The sequence below is a fragment of the Mytilus californianus genome, unplaced genomic scaffold, assembly GCF_021869535.1.
Source record: "Mytilus californianus isolate M0D057914Y unplaced genomic scaffold, xbMytCali1.0.p SCAF_8, whole genome shotgun sequence".
In the NCBI taxonomy this organism is placed as follows: Eukaryota; Metazoa; Mollusca; class Bivalvia; order Mytilida; family Mytilidae; genus Mytilus; species Mytilus californianus.
Genome location: NW_026262734.1, coordinates 32,014,216 through 32,034,851, shown reverse-complemented (window position 1 = coordinate 32,034,851; position 20,636 = coordinate 32,014,216). Strand labels below are relative to the sequence as shown.

The window sequence follows — 20,636 nt, the reverse complement described above, 5'->3', positions numbered from 1 at the left end:
GGAAATACTCAATGCAAATCTCGGTGCATCTGTTGGACGTGTTTTAGTCAGTAAAACTGTTATTTGTTAAGTTAACAAGAATGACTATGTGTGGATACCGACAAGTAATCATCACACAGTTACCGTTTTTGACCACAATGAGGGATGTGAGAGTTCATTCATTAGTGTTCTCTTATACAAGATTTAAACATCTACCGATTGGATTGTCTGTTTTATTGCGATGATCAGCGGTTTACGTATCACGTTCTATACCAATATCTTAAGAGTATTATGTTGATTGTTACGGTTCGTCATATGAAGTCAGGTTTAAATGTTTAAGCAATCAAATTTTAATATTTAAAGGGGAATTAAAATATGATTTTGTTTGTTAAATCATTAATGAAAGTGAAATATTAAAATAATAATTCGCTTTTAGCAGGCAGTTAAGTTCAATTTTGTCGAAATAAGCTAAGAAACATAGCTGATGAATTATTCACTTGCAAGTGAATAATTCGACCTCATTGAATCCGTATTCATGTTTATGTGACCTTCAATTTAACCCCTTAGCTAGAGATTGGTTACGCTTGTATTAAGCGTGTTCAGCCATTAAAAGGAAAAGAATGTCAACATTGAAAGTGAATCAAAGGTGAACCATTTCGATGGCTGAATCGATCCACAAAAAAATCATTCTTATACAGGTAAAAAAAACGGTAATTAACTTATTTTTTTAACCTATAACATGAAAACAAACAGACCTAGAAAAATCCAATTGCACGTGGTCGCAATCTATTTATATTTATGTTTATGTTTATATCGGGTTATGTGACCGTCGGCAGTCTTCGGAGGTAATCTCGATGGTTAATTAAATGGCATCTAGACTAAAAAACACGAAATGTTGATATATATTATCGAGTCCATGCATTGTTTATTGTTTATTTAAGACTTATTGTAATTTAGATATATATTTTAGTATGTTAAAAATCAAATATAGGAATTTGAGTCAAATCGGTGAACATGAATTTTACAGCTGATGCCCTTTAAATTATTTAGTGTTACTTTTATTTGTATATTGTTACGTTTTGAGTGAAAGAAGTAAATGAAACGCATATTGGTTTTTTTTTTTTTTTTTTTTTTTTTTATTTGTTGATGATGATAATATTTGATAAATAAATAATATTGAACTAACATAATACAGATTAATCACAATGTCCACGTACATATACATAGCTTGATACGATCTTATGTCCAAAATATTGTTGGTTTTCACTTCAAAACAGATATTCTCTTGAATTCTGTTTGCATTATCTTAATTTAAAACATAAATAGAGCAGAATTTTTAATTGTTCTCAATATGCATGACATATCGATCAATCAATCAATCAATTAATCAATCAATTAATCGATCAATCAAATGAGTATATCCAGAGTATTTAATTGCATTAAGTATATTAGGTGTGAATCACTCCAAGCCAAGTGTGGAATACTTGGGTGGAATATGAGGGTATATTCTGTTATAAAAATTATTAGATAAGCAAAAGATTACATTCGATTAAAAGAAGTCGGTGGTTCTTTGAGGGCACCCCTGCTTCCGCCACTAATAAAAACTGTCCGCATAGAAATAGCCAACAGTGCTGAAAGTAACCCTTAGCACCAATCAATCAATTAAAAGATTTGAAAAACTGACAGATTACACATATTTCCACTTATTTTTTACTGGTATTGAAATTTGTGTTCCTTCGAGGGAAAATAGCTCGTACAAATGGATCTCTTTTTGCAGAGTCAATTAGTGAAACGGAATTGGCAAATATAGCATCAAGTAATGTTCAGTCTATCCATTGTGTTATATAAGAACTAACGTTCAGATTGACTTGTCGGGGATCTCTGAATTTACTACAGTTTAAATGCTTGAACTGTTCTAAATTTTCTATAAATTAAAACAAAATAGAAAAGACTAGTTGCAGATTTTTACCATGCAATTATTTCCGACAAGTTTTTATTTCAGCTAATGCAATGTTGTTTGAATGTGAATAGAACATGTAATATTGATAAATGGCTTTTTGGTAGCCAATCGTGCAAAACATAGCTAACTCACAAAGGAAATTTGAAAAATTGATGATACAAAAAAAAAAGAGATAAAGTTCACACGTGTTTACTCTCAATGATTGGCGAAAATTTAATATATTACGAAGCATTCAACAAATAACAGATACCACACTTTTCTCCCCTTGATGGCATGCTTTTTACTGTGTAATTGTCAAGTTACTACTGTGTAGTTGTCAAATTACTGCTTCAATATTCAGTTAACCCTGAACAATTCATTTCAGATTTCATTTGCCAAATAGTTGATAGTATAATTTATATCAGGCATGCTTCGTCGATAGACTATCATCCATATTGTCCTCCTCATTTGGGAATCATCCAACAGTCAATATAGGCTTACAGAAAATAGAATGATAATTCTACTTTTTTTGATTTCTCGAACCCCCAAAAAAAAAAGAAGGAACTTACCATCGTACATAATCACAACAGTCATTAGAATGTTTAATACTTAATCTATTTTCGATAGTCCTATCATTATATTTAGTTTTAATCTGACAAAAATTCCCGGAAATGGCAAAACGAATTAGAAAATACCAAGAGGCAATAAGAAACCACATGTCGAAGCAGACAGACAACATAAAGACCAACAGAAAACCGATGTATACTAAAATACCATACAGAAAAGTAAAAATTGAGCAATATGAGCAAAGCAGAGACCAGTTGTGAACTCCGGTGCTCAGGATGGGTTAGCAATTTCTTCACCACAAGTAACATCCTCTTATTCCTGTGAAGAATTATAACATGTATTGAATGCTATTCAAACGGTTGACTGTGGTATGTATATAGAAATAAGGCATCCTTGGATTTCTACCATCAAGCAGTAAAATCCTTGCTAAAATTGGAGATCCGTTTGACGGTGTGGATGTATAAATACGCAGTCAGGTCCGATCGTAATGGACTGGGGTACTCTTTGTGTAATGTGAGTGTCACGCTCTCTTCACTTTAAAAAGAACTTTCAACAGCTGTTTAATGGCCCGTAAGAGGCAAAACTGCAGGCCTTTTCCAACATATCCGCATTATTATCCAGTTGAAGTTCAAAACCCCTTTATAAAAACCTTTTCAACCCACCTTGCAGAAACTGCCTAATGTATCATTGGGTGATTCTGGATCAGCAAACAATAATTCAATTGTGTATTGAAAGCATTAAAATGTAGTGTTATGCAGAATGTTTATTAATTCATGTAATACTGTGCAGTAGAGAGAAGGTTTGATGTAGTAGAGAAGGTTTGATGGTCTAAATGAAGTTTACCAAATAAATATTGAATAGAGAGAAAAAAATACGTCAAAAAAAAAGAATAGAGAAAAATGGAGTGCTAAAATATAAAGAATAGCGAATAATAGGCTAAAAAATAATGAAATAAAAAAAAGAATACATGAATAAAACAAGCTCATCCTTAACCTTGGTTGTGCTCGTGTCATAAGACATGTTAAATAAAGGCAACAGTAGTATACCGCTGTTCGAAACTCATAAATCGATAGAGATAAAAACAAATCCGGGTTACAAACTAAAACTGAGGGAAACGCATCAAATATAAGAGGAGAGCAACGACACAACAAAAACACAACATTAAAATGTAACACACACAGAAACGAACTATAATATAACAATGGCCATTTACCTGACTTGGTACAGGACATTTTAAGAAAAAATGGTGGGTTGAACCTGGTTTTGTGGCATGCCAAACCTCCCGCTTTTTATAGGCTTAAAATTCAATACGCCAGACGTGCGTCTCGTCCACACAAGACTAACCAGTGACGCTCAGATAAAAAAAGTTTGAAAGCCAAAACAAGTACAAATCTGAAGAGCACCGAGGACCAAAACTTCCAAAAAGTTGCGCCTAACACGGCCAGGATTTTCTGCCTGGGACAAGAACATCCTTATTATTTAGAATAATTTATAATTTTGCAAACAGTAAATATTATAAAATGACTATATAATAGATATACATGATAAAACCGAAGTGGGGACTAACTACAGAATAAAAACGGATACATAACATAAAACAACTTAATCCAACATATAAAAATACACAGCCGAGTTAGCTAAAGCCTCAACGCACAAAGTGACGTCACATTTGAAATTCTAAAAAAAACACACAAAGTGACGTCACATATGAATTTGTAAAAATATTTCCCAAAAATAAGATAGGATTAGGATTGATTCAAGATAGATTTGTAATACTGCCATAAATAAAGGCAACAGTAGTATACCGCTGTTCGAAACTCATAAATCGATAGAGATAAAAACAAATCCGGGTTACAACTTACATTTATTAATAACAATGAAAAATACAATACTTATTAATATCAAATTGTGGTAGTAATTAGATAATTAATTGTATTATCTAGCTATGTCGGTGTTTCTTCTGAATCAAACTGTAAACCAAATATATCGTATAAATTTCGTTGAACCAAACTAAAATCTAATAAATGAAGGGGGTGATTAATTATCTATACCATAACACACGAGTATAACAGAAAATACGTTAAGACATTTGACAATATCCGACGAGAACAAAAAATATAACATCAAAATTAAATACATGAATTTGGGATAGAAAGTTACCGTGACACGTCTTATAGCAATGCGGTTTCACACTCAGCAAAACAGTCACAATCGGGAATAAGTCACGTTCGGTAATTAAAAGATCAGACGACGTAATGACAAACCACAATCTAACACGTGGTAAAAATGTCCTTAGTTAGTTTTGACAAAGACACATCGTATTGATCAACCAATTGGTGATGGTGTCCGTAAAATTTACGGAGTGTCATTTTTAATCTGTCCTCGTCATAACTTTGTTGAAGCAGTTTCTGCGTAAGGAGCACACCCCTATATATGAAGTCCGTATAGTGTGAACAAGCACGAGAATAACGTATCAATTGAGATATGTAAACACCATACGAAGGGGCAGAGGGTATGTTACTGCTGAGAAATGGGAAATTGATAATTGGAAAGTTGAAATCGTTCCGTTTATCATAGATTTTCGTGTGAAGTCGTCCATCTGTGTCAATATTGAGGAAAAGATCAAGGTATGAAGCAGTCCTTCTAGTATCAGTAGTATCCTTAATTTCAAGTTCACTGGGATATATGAGATGTAAGTATTGGCTGAAATATGGGTTATTCAATGATAGAACATCATCAATATATCGGAAAGTAAAATTAAAGAATTTCGTAAGGTGCTTTTTCTTTTTGTCTTTTAGAAGGTCCTGAATGAATTCTGCTTCATACGAGTACAAAAACAAATCGGCCAGTAGGGGTACACAATTAGTTCCCATTGGAATACCGACTGTCTGTTGAAATATTAATCCTCCAAACTCAACAAATATATTGTCGATCAAAAAGTCCAGCATTTTGATAATATCATCTTCAGTATATTTTCTGGTAGATTCAGTGTGGTTTTTCACAAAATATGTGTGTTGCTTTTGTATATAGATGACAAAATTGACTTTTCAGAGAAATTTATTTTCAACGATTAATATAAATTATAAATTGATCAAATCAATCATTTACATCAGATACCCCCCCTTTCCCCGCAATGATTACACGATTTTACCTTAAAATGATAGGTTAATTATGTAGTATTTTGAAAAAAAAGCATAAATTACGTGTTGTGGCGTGCAGTTATTTAACTAATAGGTGATGCTTGTTAAAAATGGATGAGAAAAATTAGTTCATTTATACAGATCATATACTAGTATAGTATTTTTCACCTGTATCTCTAATTACCTCGAAGTCTTGATATTACACAATGTAACTGATAACTTGGTTCAATTGTACTTGTCTTTAACAAGATAAGGATTACATTCATTTGATTATTGCAGTTCGGAAAGACTGATTTCGCCTCCGCTTGTGGAGACCGTCTTGCTCTATTTTAATGTATAATGCATTGTAGACAATTGGTTGCTGTTTCGTCGTTTGTTCCCTTTTCGTCAACGTGTTTTTTATTGTTATTTTTTCTAGAGTGATTCGTATACGAAAAGTTGTCATAAGATTAAAACATGTGTAGAGGATTAATTGTACAGTAAAACAAGAAACCGTTTATTCTAAAGGAAAAGTCAGTATGCATGGTGTATTTATTCCTACACACATGACAACAGCCAAAGTAAATATCCCCTGTTTTTGCTGTACTTTAACTCAAAGCAACATTGAGATTTTCAACGTGGTAGAAAAGCTTTCACCTCACTGCAAGTTCAAGACGACCACGAAAACCGATGCGTGCATATGGCATCGACTTTGTTTTCAAAAGTTTTTATGTAAAAATCAAATTCATTTTGAAAAAAAAGAATCCGAAATGAGGAAGTATAGAGTTGCATTTGTTTTGTTTTTTGTTTTGTTTTTTTATATACGGTAAGCAAGCGCAATGATATGCCTAATTACAACCAAAAGTTTACAAATTTGAATTTATACACAGAGATATTGAAGTATTTGTTGTTATAAAAACAGCCAATTTTGTATAATATAGAACATCAACTATAGGGAAACCAGAATATAACCTAAAATCTTATTCAATTCTATCTTTAAAATCACGTTAAACATGGATTACAGAATATGTCAATTTAACAGAATTATCTGTACTGAAATCGTATACGTTTGTGTATATCTAAAAGAATTATTTAATATGTGCATACCTATAAAAGATATATGAGACATGTTCAAAAGATAGGATCTGACACTCATCAACAAAAAATATCATTTCATGGTCATAAGGCATATAGCAAACCATGCTTATTTGCAAAAAAACAATAGCAGATTTCCTTTGATAAGCAATACAACAAAATATTATAAAAGATTTATTTATACTTTAAAAAAAGTTTAATTGGCGAAAAATATATAACTACTATAATTTTGTAATTATGACATAACTATTTTCTTTTCAAAAGAATAACGGATGTCGTACTTTAGTATTTGATATGGAAACTAACACTTTATAAATTTACGAATCGCTTTTCTGGATTTACTTTTGCCGGGAACACTTTAAACTAAAAATGAATGCCAAGGATTCATACTAATTGAATTCTTGGAAAAATTCCTTAAAGCACTCCCACTGATTAAACTTCTAACTGTTATTGTTTTCAATTAGTATGGCGGGTTTGTCATATGGAACTCTTACCGAATTCTTCTGTTCCTGTTAGTGAAACTTAAGGCCATGCCATGTAAAACTTCTCTTTTTTTTTGTGTACAAATTTTTTACTGTTTAATTCTTTAAAGTAATAACTTAACAATTATTTGACATGCATTCAGTTCTATTTTCAAAAGTCAATTAAAAGTTTCAAGTGTTAACAAAATTAACGCATTGATATAGTTAATATTCAATTTAATTAAACTTTTTTTCAAAATGGTTCCAGTCTCAATGTGAAAGCGGCCTTATTTGCAACTATGGTTAAATTACTTCCCAAATAAATGCATAGGTGTCATCATCAAAATGAACTTCAAAATTTCCGTCTATGGCAAACCACAAATACAGATACAATGCTTTAAAAGGGAGACTGGAGAAGGTATCAATAAAAAACTATAAGTCGGAGAAAGACAGATAACACTATAAAAAAAGTGTAAAACTTGGTGATATCAGAAACGAGAAAAAAAGAAGATTCATTGAGGCAAACGACAGGTGGAACATATCCTTGGTCATCTGTGACACTAATATTCCATAATGATCAATCAAGTCCCGATGGCATCACGATGGCGTTCGTTTAATTTTTGAAGAGATGACTTCAACGTTACCCTCAAGGAACCTTGGTTCAATAGCTCCCTTGTAAACACTAATGTTCTATTTATGAAAAATAAAACGCAAGCTTGTAGATATCGAATAAACAAGGGGATATTTTTTTAATATGCAGGTGCAGCTGGAAAGCTGCTAAAAAGAAATTGAAGATTCACATTTAGAAAATTTAATTCGCCTCGTATTTTTAGTACTTAATCTATCCAGGCTTGTAATGCTAAGATGTACGTGAAGATATGAAGCTGACCTAACCGAATGTGTCGTATCCTTAATTTTAAAGGTCAATGTGATTTAGTTCAAAATAGTCACCAAATTTGAAATATTCAGTGAGCCTACATCATCTATATAGAGGAAATGAAATTAAGGTTTAATGCTTATTTTTTTTCATTCATCTTAAGAAGCAACTGTATGAAGTTTCTCTAAATCCCCAAAACAGAAAAAAAAAACGCATGAAAGAATTAAATTTTCCGAAAGGATAAGTAGTTTTTGATATACCGGTGGTATCATTATATGTTAAAAACAAAATCGGTGATAATTAAGTCGCATTGGATTGTGTCTCAATCGAGGAAAAAGTAAAATAACAAAAATATGGAACTCCAAGGAAAATTCAAAATTGAAAGTCCCTTATCAAATGACAAAATGAAAAGCTCAAAAACATCAAACGAATGGAAAACAACTGTCATGGGAAATAAGGTTCAAGTTGAACATATCTTGGTCATATGTGATATTCCATAACGGTCAATCAAATAATGTTTTGCGTCCACCGTTAGGGTTTTCAAAGGGTTGACTTCAACTTTGGCATTTGAATAACATCCTTGTGAGTAACCCTATAATATGGATATCATAATAGGAAACGCTAGTCTTGGAATATTGCAATCCTGGCAAAAGAAAGTATTTAATTTGACATCTTGAAACAGAGATGACTGACGGATGAATGGGTAAAAAACTATCTACCCCCTTCTACTTCCCAGCATTGGATACATAGAATATCTGATCTAAATAAAGCCTGTAAGTTTCCAAGAAGATAAAAAGTAAATGTTTAATCATCTCAAAGTCACTGTGAGATCTTCAACTTTTGTTGAAAAGGCTGCTTTGAAGTTCATCATAAATGTGAAAATTGTAAGGTTATTTAAAAACATAAAAAAGCATTAATGTTCATATTCACTAAAAGGATGAAGGCACCAAGAGAACAATTAAAAATAAAAGTAAAAAAGACAACAAACAAACAACACCAAGTGCAATAGAAAGATAAAAACAACCTATTTTCAGTTTTTTTTCACTCCTTCCAATTAAAATCATGACAAAGCAAGCAAAACAATATTATTATTTTTTTATTATTTTCATAACATAAAGATCCTTATAAATAACAAACAAGTATAGTATATAAAATATAGAAACATAAAAGTTATAAATAGTGTAGTCTCCTGGGTGTATTCATTTAAAACATTTAAATAAGGACGGATATTACATCGCATAAGGGTAATTCCTGAAGTTATCACAGCTTTTAATCATCTAATCTGCCTTTCCCCTAAAAAAAACTTTGAAACTGTTTTTGTGCTAAATACTTACCAAGAAACATTCTCAACTAAAAGAAATTCTTTACTTTACATCAAACAATTGAAATAAAGTTTAAAATTAATTGTAAATTGAGATCTTTTTTGTTGCTTGCACTTCTTTTTCTGCCTCTTTAATATTCTTACTCTAAAATATTTTTCTACTTTATTCCATGATGCATGTCCATGTATACAAATCTGGTCCCTTGAGATAAATTTTCATAAATTCTGATATGATATGTTCTTAAATCTATTTGAAATTGAATCCTGAACAAATTTTGGTTCAATAAAAAAAACAATATTAAATACTGCAAAAGTTTTACAACATACATCTTAAATTCATCAAGATTATTTGGCACGAATGATTCCTATTATAAATTAAAGCACCTTATACAGCAGTTTCTGAAAATGGTCTTAAATTTTATAATTTTGATTTTATGAACAATCAATCAGGATCTTAAAAAAAATAAATGGAGAATGTGTCCATGGGACACAGATGATGCCCCTGCATGCATATAACGTTATAAAGGGCATAACTAGAGAACAGTAAAAGTGAGGCCAGCAAATTTCGAACTAGATCTGTGTTTTGTGGTAATAAGCATTGTGTCTAAGTTTCATAACATTTGGTTGAGGCAAACTAAAGTTAGAGAACAGAAACCAATTTTGGGACGTACCAACAGACAAGTTTAACACTTAATGCCCCTTCTGGTGATGGTGGGGCATAAAAATGACATGATATTCACAGATTTGCACAGAATTTCCATTAACAGAAACATGAAATTTTCAAAATTTGAAAACTTTCTACATTTTAAACATATAAAGACAAACCTTGAACATAAATTACAGTTTTAAATATGAGATTGTTCTGGAAAAACAGTATCAACTAATCTTCTTACTGAAACAAGCAGTATCAAAAGTCAAGTTATCAGAAGATTTCATTCTCAATATTTAAAAAAAAAATCCCTGTTACACTTCAATAGTTACAATTGAACAGGTGTAATGATGGCGTCTGATGGGACAGGATCAAGCTAGACTCTAAATGCATGAGTGATCATCTATTTGTCAACTCTAACAATACCAACTGGTCAATTTAAATGTCCCAATTGTATTGTCAATTTTACAATCTGGTTGATCAATAGGTAAAGGTTAACAGCAACACCTATAGTCAAGTAACAGTAAACATATAAGGACAAACCTTGATCATAAATTACAGTTATAAATAGGAGATTGTTCTGGATAACGGAATCAACTAACTTTCTTGCTGAAACAAGCAGTATCAAAAGAAAAGTTTTCATTTTCAAAGATGAAAGCACATTATAATATTTTATGCTGTTAATTCTAAAATACAGTATGTATTTATCAATCCCTGTGTTGAACAAACAGACAAAAATGTGGCTTTCAATTATGAAATCTCAGGAATTACTACATAAAAGAACTATCAAATTTTAGAATGCAAGAGATTCTTAATGATATTTTAATCCTGTCACAAATTTTGTATTAAACTAGAAAAATATTTCTGATTACACAATATCAATTACAAAATCACAAATATTTCACTAGCGGTTTATTTATTGTAAGTTAAAAATCCACAACAATAAATTGTGTTGTCTTCAAACAAAATAAGTTTTTAATGCACCATAAGTTTCCATGTCAACTTTCATTTTCTATCTTTTCTTTGCCAGTTCTTTAGCCCTTCTTTCTTCTCTCCATTTCTGCATCAATTTAATCATCTTTTCACTTGTATCTTGTTGTTTCTTTGGTGGCATCTTGTCAAACTCTCCTGGATCCAATGTCTTGCCAAATACTTCTTTCTGTAAGTAACAACATATTCATATATATATAAATAGTAAGTTATTTCTAAAGTTTACAGCAATCAGTTTATCCCAAAAGTGTATTATACTAAAGGGGCCACTTCAATCCATTTGTGGGTGAGCAGCTGAGACATCTATCTATTGATTGATTGATTGGTGATTGCTTTAAGCCGCATCAGCACAAAAAGGCTATATGGGATGATCTGAGACATCCAGTACCCCACCTTTTTTACATATTTTGAATAACAAAAATGCATACCCTATCATATATTTTTTTATACAAAATAAACCGTTAGCTATCATGCTTATGCTATTTCATGGAGAGTTAAATAGATTTGACAAATAGCTCATGCATTTATGATTAGGGTTTTAATCGCAGGTGTACAAAAAATTGACAGCTGATTAGTTGTAGATACTCATTATTTAATTAGCAACCGTGTCATATATTTCATATTAATTTCTCACCCTTATCATATATCATGAAGCTTGAAATAGTGACCTATTCCAGAGGCTCTGACATCCTTACCACTCATTACACAGTAAGTGCAGATAGTAAAGAAGAAAGCCTGTAATATGGTAATATAAGATCCCTACAATAGAGTTACCTGAAGAGAGCCTGTAATATAGTATTATAAGATCCCTACAATAGAGTTACCTGTGCATTTTTGATGTCTCTAACATTTTGTCTAAGATATCCTTCAGTCTCTCTGTCTAAATCTGACTTATCATTTCCCTCTGCATGGGCAACTAGAAAAAAAGAAAGAACATTACTGTTATATCTAGATATACATTTGTGAAATATTTATAATAATATTTGACTGTTACTGTGAATTCATTCATTGTCATGAGTACACATTATACTGGATATAAACTGTATGTTTGTGGAGACTTAATTTTGGGGTTTTTACTTTCTCTGCCAGAACTAAATGTATGTTTGTGCATACTCAATTTTGTGGTTCAGAAATTGAATCCTTTCAGGTTTGTTATTAACCATTGAGTTTTAGAGAAAACAAGTTGAACTTTGAGCTACTGCTCCCTAATGAAACTCCCACTATAAGTATTCGATAAACATGAAGTTGATTAGCAATGGATATGAAAACACATCACACAGTATAGCACGCTCAAACAAGGCTTGATGCCAAATTTCAGGAAGCTGTGATTCATAGCTCCCTCCTTAGGAACAGGGGGTTAATAAAAATGTTATTTCCAAAAAGATTTCAATGGTAACAATGTACCACCATTGCAACTTTATTTGCCACCAAACCAATATAAGATGATATCTACTTTGTAGGGGGTTCTAATAGAAAACATATGCCATCCATACTACCATGTTTACTACCATTTCAGCACTAAATTGAGATGGTTAGAAGAGCATCTCCCAATCATCTAATACATATCATTTGTATTTTCTGAGAGGAAGATGTTTTTTATTGTCCTATCCGAGTCAAGAATTGCCTTTGGTAACCATTCTATACTCAAAAAAATAAAAAGTTTACAGCAATTTTCATCATTTAGTTTGTGTATTTTCTTTTTTAAATTGACCAATCAGAATTAAGGATTGCCTCTGGTGGTCTTGTTTTTTTCATTTAAATCAGAACCAAAAAATATTGAGGTGTATAGAAACTTTAACTGAACCTAAATGTTGACATCATCAACGATAGAATTTAAGAAAAACGACAATTATTATTCTAAGTGAAATGGTTTAAATCTAAAAGTCATCAAAAAAGTCTTTCAACCTTTATCTGAAATATTATTCTACAGGGGAAATATATATATGTTTTGGTTGATTGGAAAATACCTTTATCAACCCCATGCTTTGCACGTCTAAGGAAGTCTATGATGATTTTATTTCTCTGCTCTGTAGGTGTTTGTGCTGGAGTTGGTGTCCTTGCTTCCTCAACAGGAGGCAACACAACTAATGGTTCTATTGTTATTTTTGAGGCTCTGCTGGGTGGTGGAGCTATTATCAAACGACTGAAGTAAAACAAAAATATTAAAATATTTGCTCTCTAAAACTAATGAAATTGATAAAAAAAAAAAACAGCTACAGTAATGCTAGCTATTCATGTACAATCTGGACAACAGTGTAAACCCATTTTGTTATAACCAATCAATTTCACTTAAATTTTATCAGGACCACAAAGCTTTAACTGATGCAACACTTGAAATGTTTTAATTTCAACAATTATAATAAGATGTTAAAAAAGCTCAATGAGACAAAAATTAATTCAAAGTAACAAGAGGTGACTGCTTTTAGATCTGAAGATTGCTTACATAGTACAATTCATCTTTATACGTTCTCATCTGGAAATAACTTTTTTCAGTCACATAGAAGGAAGGACAAAAGGACAGAAAAAATTATTACTATTTACTCCAGAATTTTTCAGGGAGCATTATGAATGAATCCACAATTTAAGGGCAAATAAAGGGATGAGAAACAGACATACAAAAAGGACACAAAGATAGGTAAAAAGATTCACAAATAAAATTGCATAGTCTTCTTCTTGCCTATATCAATATGCCTGTTGAAATTTTTTCTACTTTACAATTTATATTACCATATTTCAAATAATATTAAGAGTTATTTCAGTCTGTATTCTAAAAATAAGGGAAAATTAAGTTATAAATTATCAGAAACACTGATCACGGAACAAATTTCATTAAACCTATTGCAAATATTTGGAGATGTTTTCAAATGTTAGTATGATCTTTTAACTCCCTTTCTGTAAAAATATTTGCACATTTCGATTAACAATTAGGTAAAAAATAACTATTGATATATCGTATAAACAGACCTTGACCAACTATTTTATCAAATAATGAAACCAGATCATTTTTTGAACAGTTTTTTTACTTGCTTGGTGAACTGTATTGAGCAGGACAAAATGTAGACTCACCTAATATTTGATGACATGCTGTTTGTTGAAGGAGCTCTAGATGGCTGAAAACACAATTTTAAATTTATGGTTAAAAACTTTTAAATGCATGAATCAGATTTTTGATGAAATAAATAATTACAGAATATAGCTTTCATACCAGAAGTTATTTCTATAATTCAACCTTTTTTTATATTTTGAATGTTCGATTTGATGACGATTTTGCAAAAAAGAATATATAAAAAAGTGATAACTAATTAAGACAAATTTAGTCATCAAAATAAAATACAAAAATATAAATAAAGCTGTTTCACTTGAGTTATTTATCTTGATACAGCTTACAATTTTAAAAAGCTTCTGTAACAATTTAAAAAGAATTTACAACAGACCTTATTGGTATTTTGGAATCTGTGACACTTGACCAGACATTTTGCTACCTTGAACTACTGACGTCATACAACAATCACCTTTGCATTGTTGCATCACATTTTCTCTTATAACGTCAAAATTTAACGGAAACGACTGTGATTGCCGGTTATAGCAGACAAATAGTGATAAGGTGTATTTACCTGAGAGCTAGTTAACAGATGGATATTTTTTGTTGTAAAATATAAATAAACTTTTACTGTGATATCTTTACATAAAAGATAGTATATTAAAGAACCCCAAGAACTCAAGACTTTTAATTAAACCCTATTGAAATTGGTCAAGAAATAAGCAATTTATACAAAGTATTAAAAAAGTATTGGTGTTTGCCCCTTTTTGACCCCTAATTCATAAACTGTCAGGGCCATACCCCCAAAAATAATCCCAACCTTCCTTTTTTAGTAAGAAACCTTTTGGTACAATTTCATAAGGACCATAGACTTGTACTCGAGTGATTGTCTGGAAACCAGAAAATCCTTGGTTTTTTTTGCCCTGTTTTTGCCCCTAATTCCTAAACAGTTAAGGCCATAACCCCCAAAATCAATCCCAACCTTCCTTTTGAGGTTGGAAACCTTGAGATACAATTTCATAGGGATCCATACACTTATACATAAGTTATTGTCCTGAAACAAGAAAAATGCTTGTTTTTTTACCCCTATTTCCTAAACAGTTAAGACAATAACCCCCAAAATCAATCCCAACCTTCCTTTTGCGCTATGGAACCTTGTGGTACAATTTCATAGAGATTCATATACTTATACTCAAGTTATTGTAAGGAAACCAAATGTCTTTTGACAACAATGACATCGCCATAACATTATAAGGCCGCAAAAATTTTGCGGTCATATAAAAAAATTAGTTAACATTTCTTAAAATCAATATTACTGGTTTTGTATGTTTCATTGCAGCTAACTCTAGTTTAAGTTGATCTATTTCAGCTTGTGCTCGTTTTTCAGCTTCAATTCTTCTCCTTCTTTCCTACAACAGAACATAATACAAAAAGTCATTAGAATAACCTTGATTTTGGCATGTTGCTATGGTTACAGATATACATTTATATTTTACTTTACATAATTATCCCTGATTCTGGAATGATGCTATGGTTGCATCTAGACCATAGTATTTTTTTAAAACTTTACATGGTTCTCATAGGATGCAGTTTTCTTTAGCTGTCTCTAAAACAGTCATCAAATGTTTTGATATTTTTCATCAAGTATATTTATAGATATCTGAAGGCATCCTGTTAAAAAAATCCAATTCTAGTTTTCACAACTTTTTCTTTTATCAATTTTCCTTGCATAAGAGAAGAAATCTTAAATACACACAGAAACTATAAAAAAAAACCCAATATCTTAACATTGGAAGCTCCTGCAAAGTGAAACAATTGATTTTGTTTTAAATAGGTATACATTAAATGTTTAAAGTCATGGATAATTCTGTATTTTAATCCTTTTCATGTATCTAAGATTAGATATCGCAAAAACAACCTGAAATCTTTTTAAAAGATACAAGAAAAGTAGTATGGAGCTTTGTCAGATCCTTCTGAGTTTCAATGTAAGTGAAGAGTGGACACAGGATCAGTATTTTAATCAAGTATTGTTACCTCATCTAACTGATCTTGTAATGCTATTCTTTCCTCCTCCACTCTTTGTCTGTCTACAGCAGCCATCTTGAGAAAGGTTTCCTCTTCATCTCTGTTAGAATTATAATTCAGGCATGATTCTTATTTGTTGTAAAATAGATTATTTAGATAGACAAAGATACAGGAATAATAACAAAATTAGATCTCACTGCAACTATGCTGCAATTGTATAGATTAGCACTGCTTTCAGTAAATTGTTTTGTTCATAAAATATGAATAATGCATATACATTTTAAAGGGAAGTAGAGCACCCTTCATTAACCTAAATAATCATTTACTTAAAGAATATGATAATTCATATAATAATTTATACCATATAATATATGTAACAAAAAAGAGAAGATATGATATGGTAATGACTTGGCTAATCTTTTAACCAATCATTTGTTCTTTTAATCTTGTCATCATTAAATTTGACAATACTAAACAATCAAAAAATAAAACTAGAGGCTCGTGTCGCTCACCTTGGTCTATATGCATATTCAACAGGGGACACTCTCCAACATTGTAGACGAGAATAGAATTAATGACAAAAATCTCTGTTTTTTTTTGAATCTTATATTGCTGATCATTGAAGTCTGTTTAGTTTCTCTCTATCTTCATGATCTTATTTAGCTTTTGCTCTAAACACAAAAGAGGGTAAAAAAAACTCCTATAAAGAGTAACAGTCTACTTATTATATCAGCAAAATTTGACTTGTTAGTAGGTCTCGTCTTGCTTATCATTTTTGATTATTTAAGTTTCTATCTATCTATTATAATTAATATCATACAAGGAAAAATGCCAAAAAAATGGTAAAAATCATAATTAAAGGGCAATAACTCTAATAAGGAGTTGTTGGACAATTTCTGCCATTTGTCCTAATTGTAGATTTTGTCTTGCTGATCATTTTTGTATATTTAAGTTTCTTTCTATCTATTATAAGTTTTAAGATATAAGACAAAAACGCAAAAAAAATTGTACAAATCAGCATCAAAGGGCAATAACTCTAATAAGGAGTCAACTGATGATTTCAACCATAAGACTTATTTGAAGAACTTGTCCTTCTGATCATTTTTGCAATTTAAAGTTTCTCTCTATCTTTCATAGTTTTCAAAATATGATAATAGGCAAAAATCGAAAAAAAGTGGTAAAATTTGTCATTTAAGGGCAATAACTCCAACAGGAAATTGTCTTACAGTTATGACGTATATGAATAATTGGTAGAGCTCAACATTCTGAACAATTTTACCCTATTCAGATTTCCTCTTTTTATAACGGTTATCAGAATAATAGACAAAACTTGCATTTTACCCCATATGTTCTATTTTTTGCCATGTCGGCCATCTTTGTTGGCAGGCAGGGTCATCGGACACATTTTTTAAACTGAATACCCTAATGATGATAGTGGCTAAGTTTGATTCTATTTGGCCCAGTAGTTTCAGAGGAGAAGATTTTTGTAAAAGATTACAAAAATTTACGAAAATTGTAAAAAATTGACTATAAAGGGCAATAACTCCTTAAGGGGTCAATTGACAATTTTGGTCATGTTAACTTATTTGTAGATCTTACTTTGCTGACCATTATTGCTGTTTACAGTTTATCTCTATCTATAATAATATTCAAGATAATTTCCAAAAACTGCAAAATTTCCTTAAAATAACTAATTCAGGGGCAGCAACCCAACAACAGATTGTCTGATTCGTCTGAAAATATCAGGGCAGATAGAACTTCACTTGATGAACATTTTTACCAATTGTCAGATTTGCTCTAAATGCTTTAGTTTCAGAGATATAAGCCATAAACTGCATTTTTCCCCTATGTTCTACTTTTAACCATGTCGGCCATTTTGGTCGGCGGGTTGGATCATCGGACACATTTTTTAAACTAAATACCCTAATGATGATTGTGGCCAAGTTTGATTCTATTTGGCCCAGTAGTTTCAGAGAAGAAGATTTTTGTAAAAGATTACAAAAATTATGAAAAATTGTTAAAAATTGACTATAAGGGCAATTACTCCTTAAGGGGTCAATTGACTTATTTGTAGATCTTACTTTGCTGTACATTATTGCTGTTTACAGTTTATCTATATCTATAATAATATTGAAGATATTACAAAAACTGCAAAATTTTCTTAAAATTACCAACTCAGGGGCAGCAACCCAACAACGGGTTGTCTGATTTGTCTGAAAATTTCAGGGCAGATAGATCTTGACCTGATGAACAATTTTACCCCTGTCAGATTTGCTCTAAATGCTTTAGTTTCAGAGATATAAGCCAAAATCTACATTTTACCCCTATGTTCTATTTTTAGCCATGGCAGCCATCTTGGTTGGCGGGCCGGGTCATCGGACACATTTTTTAAACTAGATACCCCAATGATGATTGTGGCCAAGTTTGGTTAACTTTGGCCCAGTAGTTTCAGAGGAGAAGATTTTTGTAAAAGTTAACGGACGACGGACGCCAAGTGATGAGAAAAGCTCACTTGGCCCTTTGGGCCAGGTGAGCTAAAAATACAGGTGCTACAAGAGTATTAAACATTGATATAAATGAAGTCATGATATCAAGGGAAAGCCATCCAAGTGTTTTTGTGAAATACATACAGTAAATTCAGAAAATATTGTGAGGTTATTAATGCGAATAATGCGACTGGGTGAGTTTTGCAATAATAAGAACTGGTATTCTGATATCTAATAAATATCTGTCAGGAGATTTTCCTGGAATCACAATTATTAATCTCGAATTTTTGTTCAGTTTTCAATTCCACATTCTGCACACTAAAATATAAGCAACCGGTACATCATGGGGGACAGTTATTATTGGCGGAGGAAGTCAGAGTGCCAATAGTGAATAGAGAACCACAGCAGGAAAACTGGTAATCCTAGTCAATTGAGATCACAGTTAAACTCCCCTTGCCATAAACAGGAATTAAGAAATAATTCTTTCGTGCTATGCTCTATGCTCATTTTAACATGGGTAGGCATTATATTTGTCAATATCTTAATACCGAGCGTTTGTACTTCAAAGCGGACCTATAATACACACTCGAAAGGCAGCCATTTTGATTTGATGAACCAAAAAAGTTATAGAAAATCATCAGTTTAAGGATAATAAGTGAACAGATGCATGTAAACTTACTTTTAGAATTATTTTATTTAATTTCCTAGCGAGCAACAACATCACAAATGTCCATTTTGATATCCAGCATTGTTCAAAATTCTACTGACGTTATACTATCAATTGTGTCGTCAATCACGGGCAGCCCATGTTTTATTGAAATTAGAACATGGCTTTGTATTCAAAACTAAAGAAGAACTTCATATTAGAATCGAACTCACAACCTCTTTATTGACAGGCCAGTAATCACTTTAGATGAACAACTTGGACCACCTTTCCTCTGAGGCCCCCTTTACAGTATAAGAAACACAGCCCAGACTTTGTACATATACATCTTACATTAGAGGCCAACATTCAAGTGATTTTGTAAAACATGATTTTACGGGTGGTTATATAAATGGCATTAATGTTCTAACATAGCATCACTTCTTTGGAAATCAACTTAATAATCTAACCATGAGAGGCAACATAAACTTTGTATAGCTTGGAAAACATTAGGAATAAACTTTGATATTGAGGCTAGGAGTATGTGATAGAAATATTTTATATTTCAAAAATCTAAATACACATGGACATTAATGCCCTTTTCCCATAACACCAGGACTATTTTATATTAATGCCATGCCATGCCGTTTATGTTTCTCAAATATGCTCTGTGTTTCGTTTGTCAAAGTTCATCTGATCAACAATTTATTTTTTTTATTTTAACGTGGATATTCATTGTGTAAGGGATCACATAATTTTTCTTAAAAGCAAATCCCATTCATACTTCCAATAAAAACACTTATTATATAAACAAGGAATACATTGTGCATAATGTTATAAATTAGGATAATTGGAGCTTACTTCAAGCTTGCTTTTAAAATCAAATGTATGATTCTTATATTCTTATTATTACGTGCAAAAAGAAAGTTAAGTTAATGAACTAATGGTTTGCATATATGGGAATCTTAAATCATGTTTGTTTATACATGTTAATATGTTTACTATTCTGTATAGAAATTCTTAAATACATGGACTGAAAATCAAAACCAATAAAAAGTTACAGCATACTTTTCAATTTTTATCAGTTTCTCACATTGTTCATAGTACACAATTTTAGAAAGTAAAAACTAAACAATAACTAGTGTCCAAAATAATATAATTGACCTTCATACAAAAAGTCCATTTTTTTTAAGTTTACACTTTTTTGCCTTGTTTTACAAGTTGTGTAAAAACAAAAGATCTGTTTGTGTTACATGGCTGTCCCAATGAAATATACCCAACATATTTTATTCAAATTGGATAGAACACAATACAATAGAGCTAACAGCTGTCATTCTGAAAAGACTCAACAATTTTGATTTGCAGAGCTTTGAATGTAATCAATTGTTGGTATAAAAAATAAAGCTGTAATGGTTATGAAACAGGCTAAGATAATAACATACTGG

At 31.4% G+C, this 20,636-nt stretch overlaps 1 protein-coding gene across 5 annotated transcripts in view; it reads right to left on the bottom strand.

Annotated features, from left to right (window-relative positions):
• Positions 1 to 9,118: 9,118 nt before the first annotated feature.
• The window catches only part of LOC127710461 (uncharacterized), a 35,083-nt gene continuing 23,565 nt past the window's right edge, over positions 9,119 to 20,636 (bottom strand). For 4 of the 5 annotated variants that reach the window (XM_052216323.1, XM_052216326.1, XM_052216324.1 and 1 more), the window contains 6 exons: positions 16,072 to 16,162; positions 15,354 to 15,446; positions 14,064 to 14,107; positions 12,965 to 13,140; positions 11,822 to 11,913; positions 9,119 to 11,166 (listed from right to left, as the gene is read on the bottom strand). In XM_052216323.1, the coding sequence (XP_052072283.1) occupies positions 11,020 to 11,166; positions 11,822 to 11,913; positions 12,965 to 13,140; positions 14,064 to 14,107; positions 15,354 to 15,446; positions 16,072 to 16,162 (643 nt within the window). In that variant the 3' untranslated portion in view covers positions 9,119 to 11,019. The remainder of the gene's footprint in view (positions 11,167 to 11,821; positions 11,914 to 12,964; positions 13,141 to 14,063; positions 14,108 to 15,353; positions 15,447 to 16,071; positions 16,163 to 20,636) is intronic. The other variant, XR_007986199.1, reaches the window with a different exon arrangement.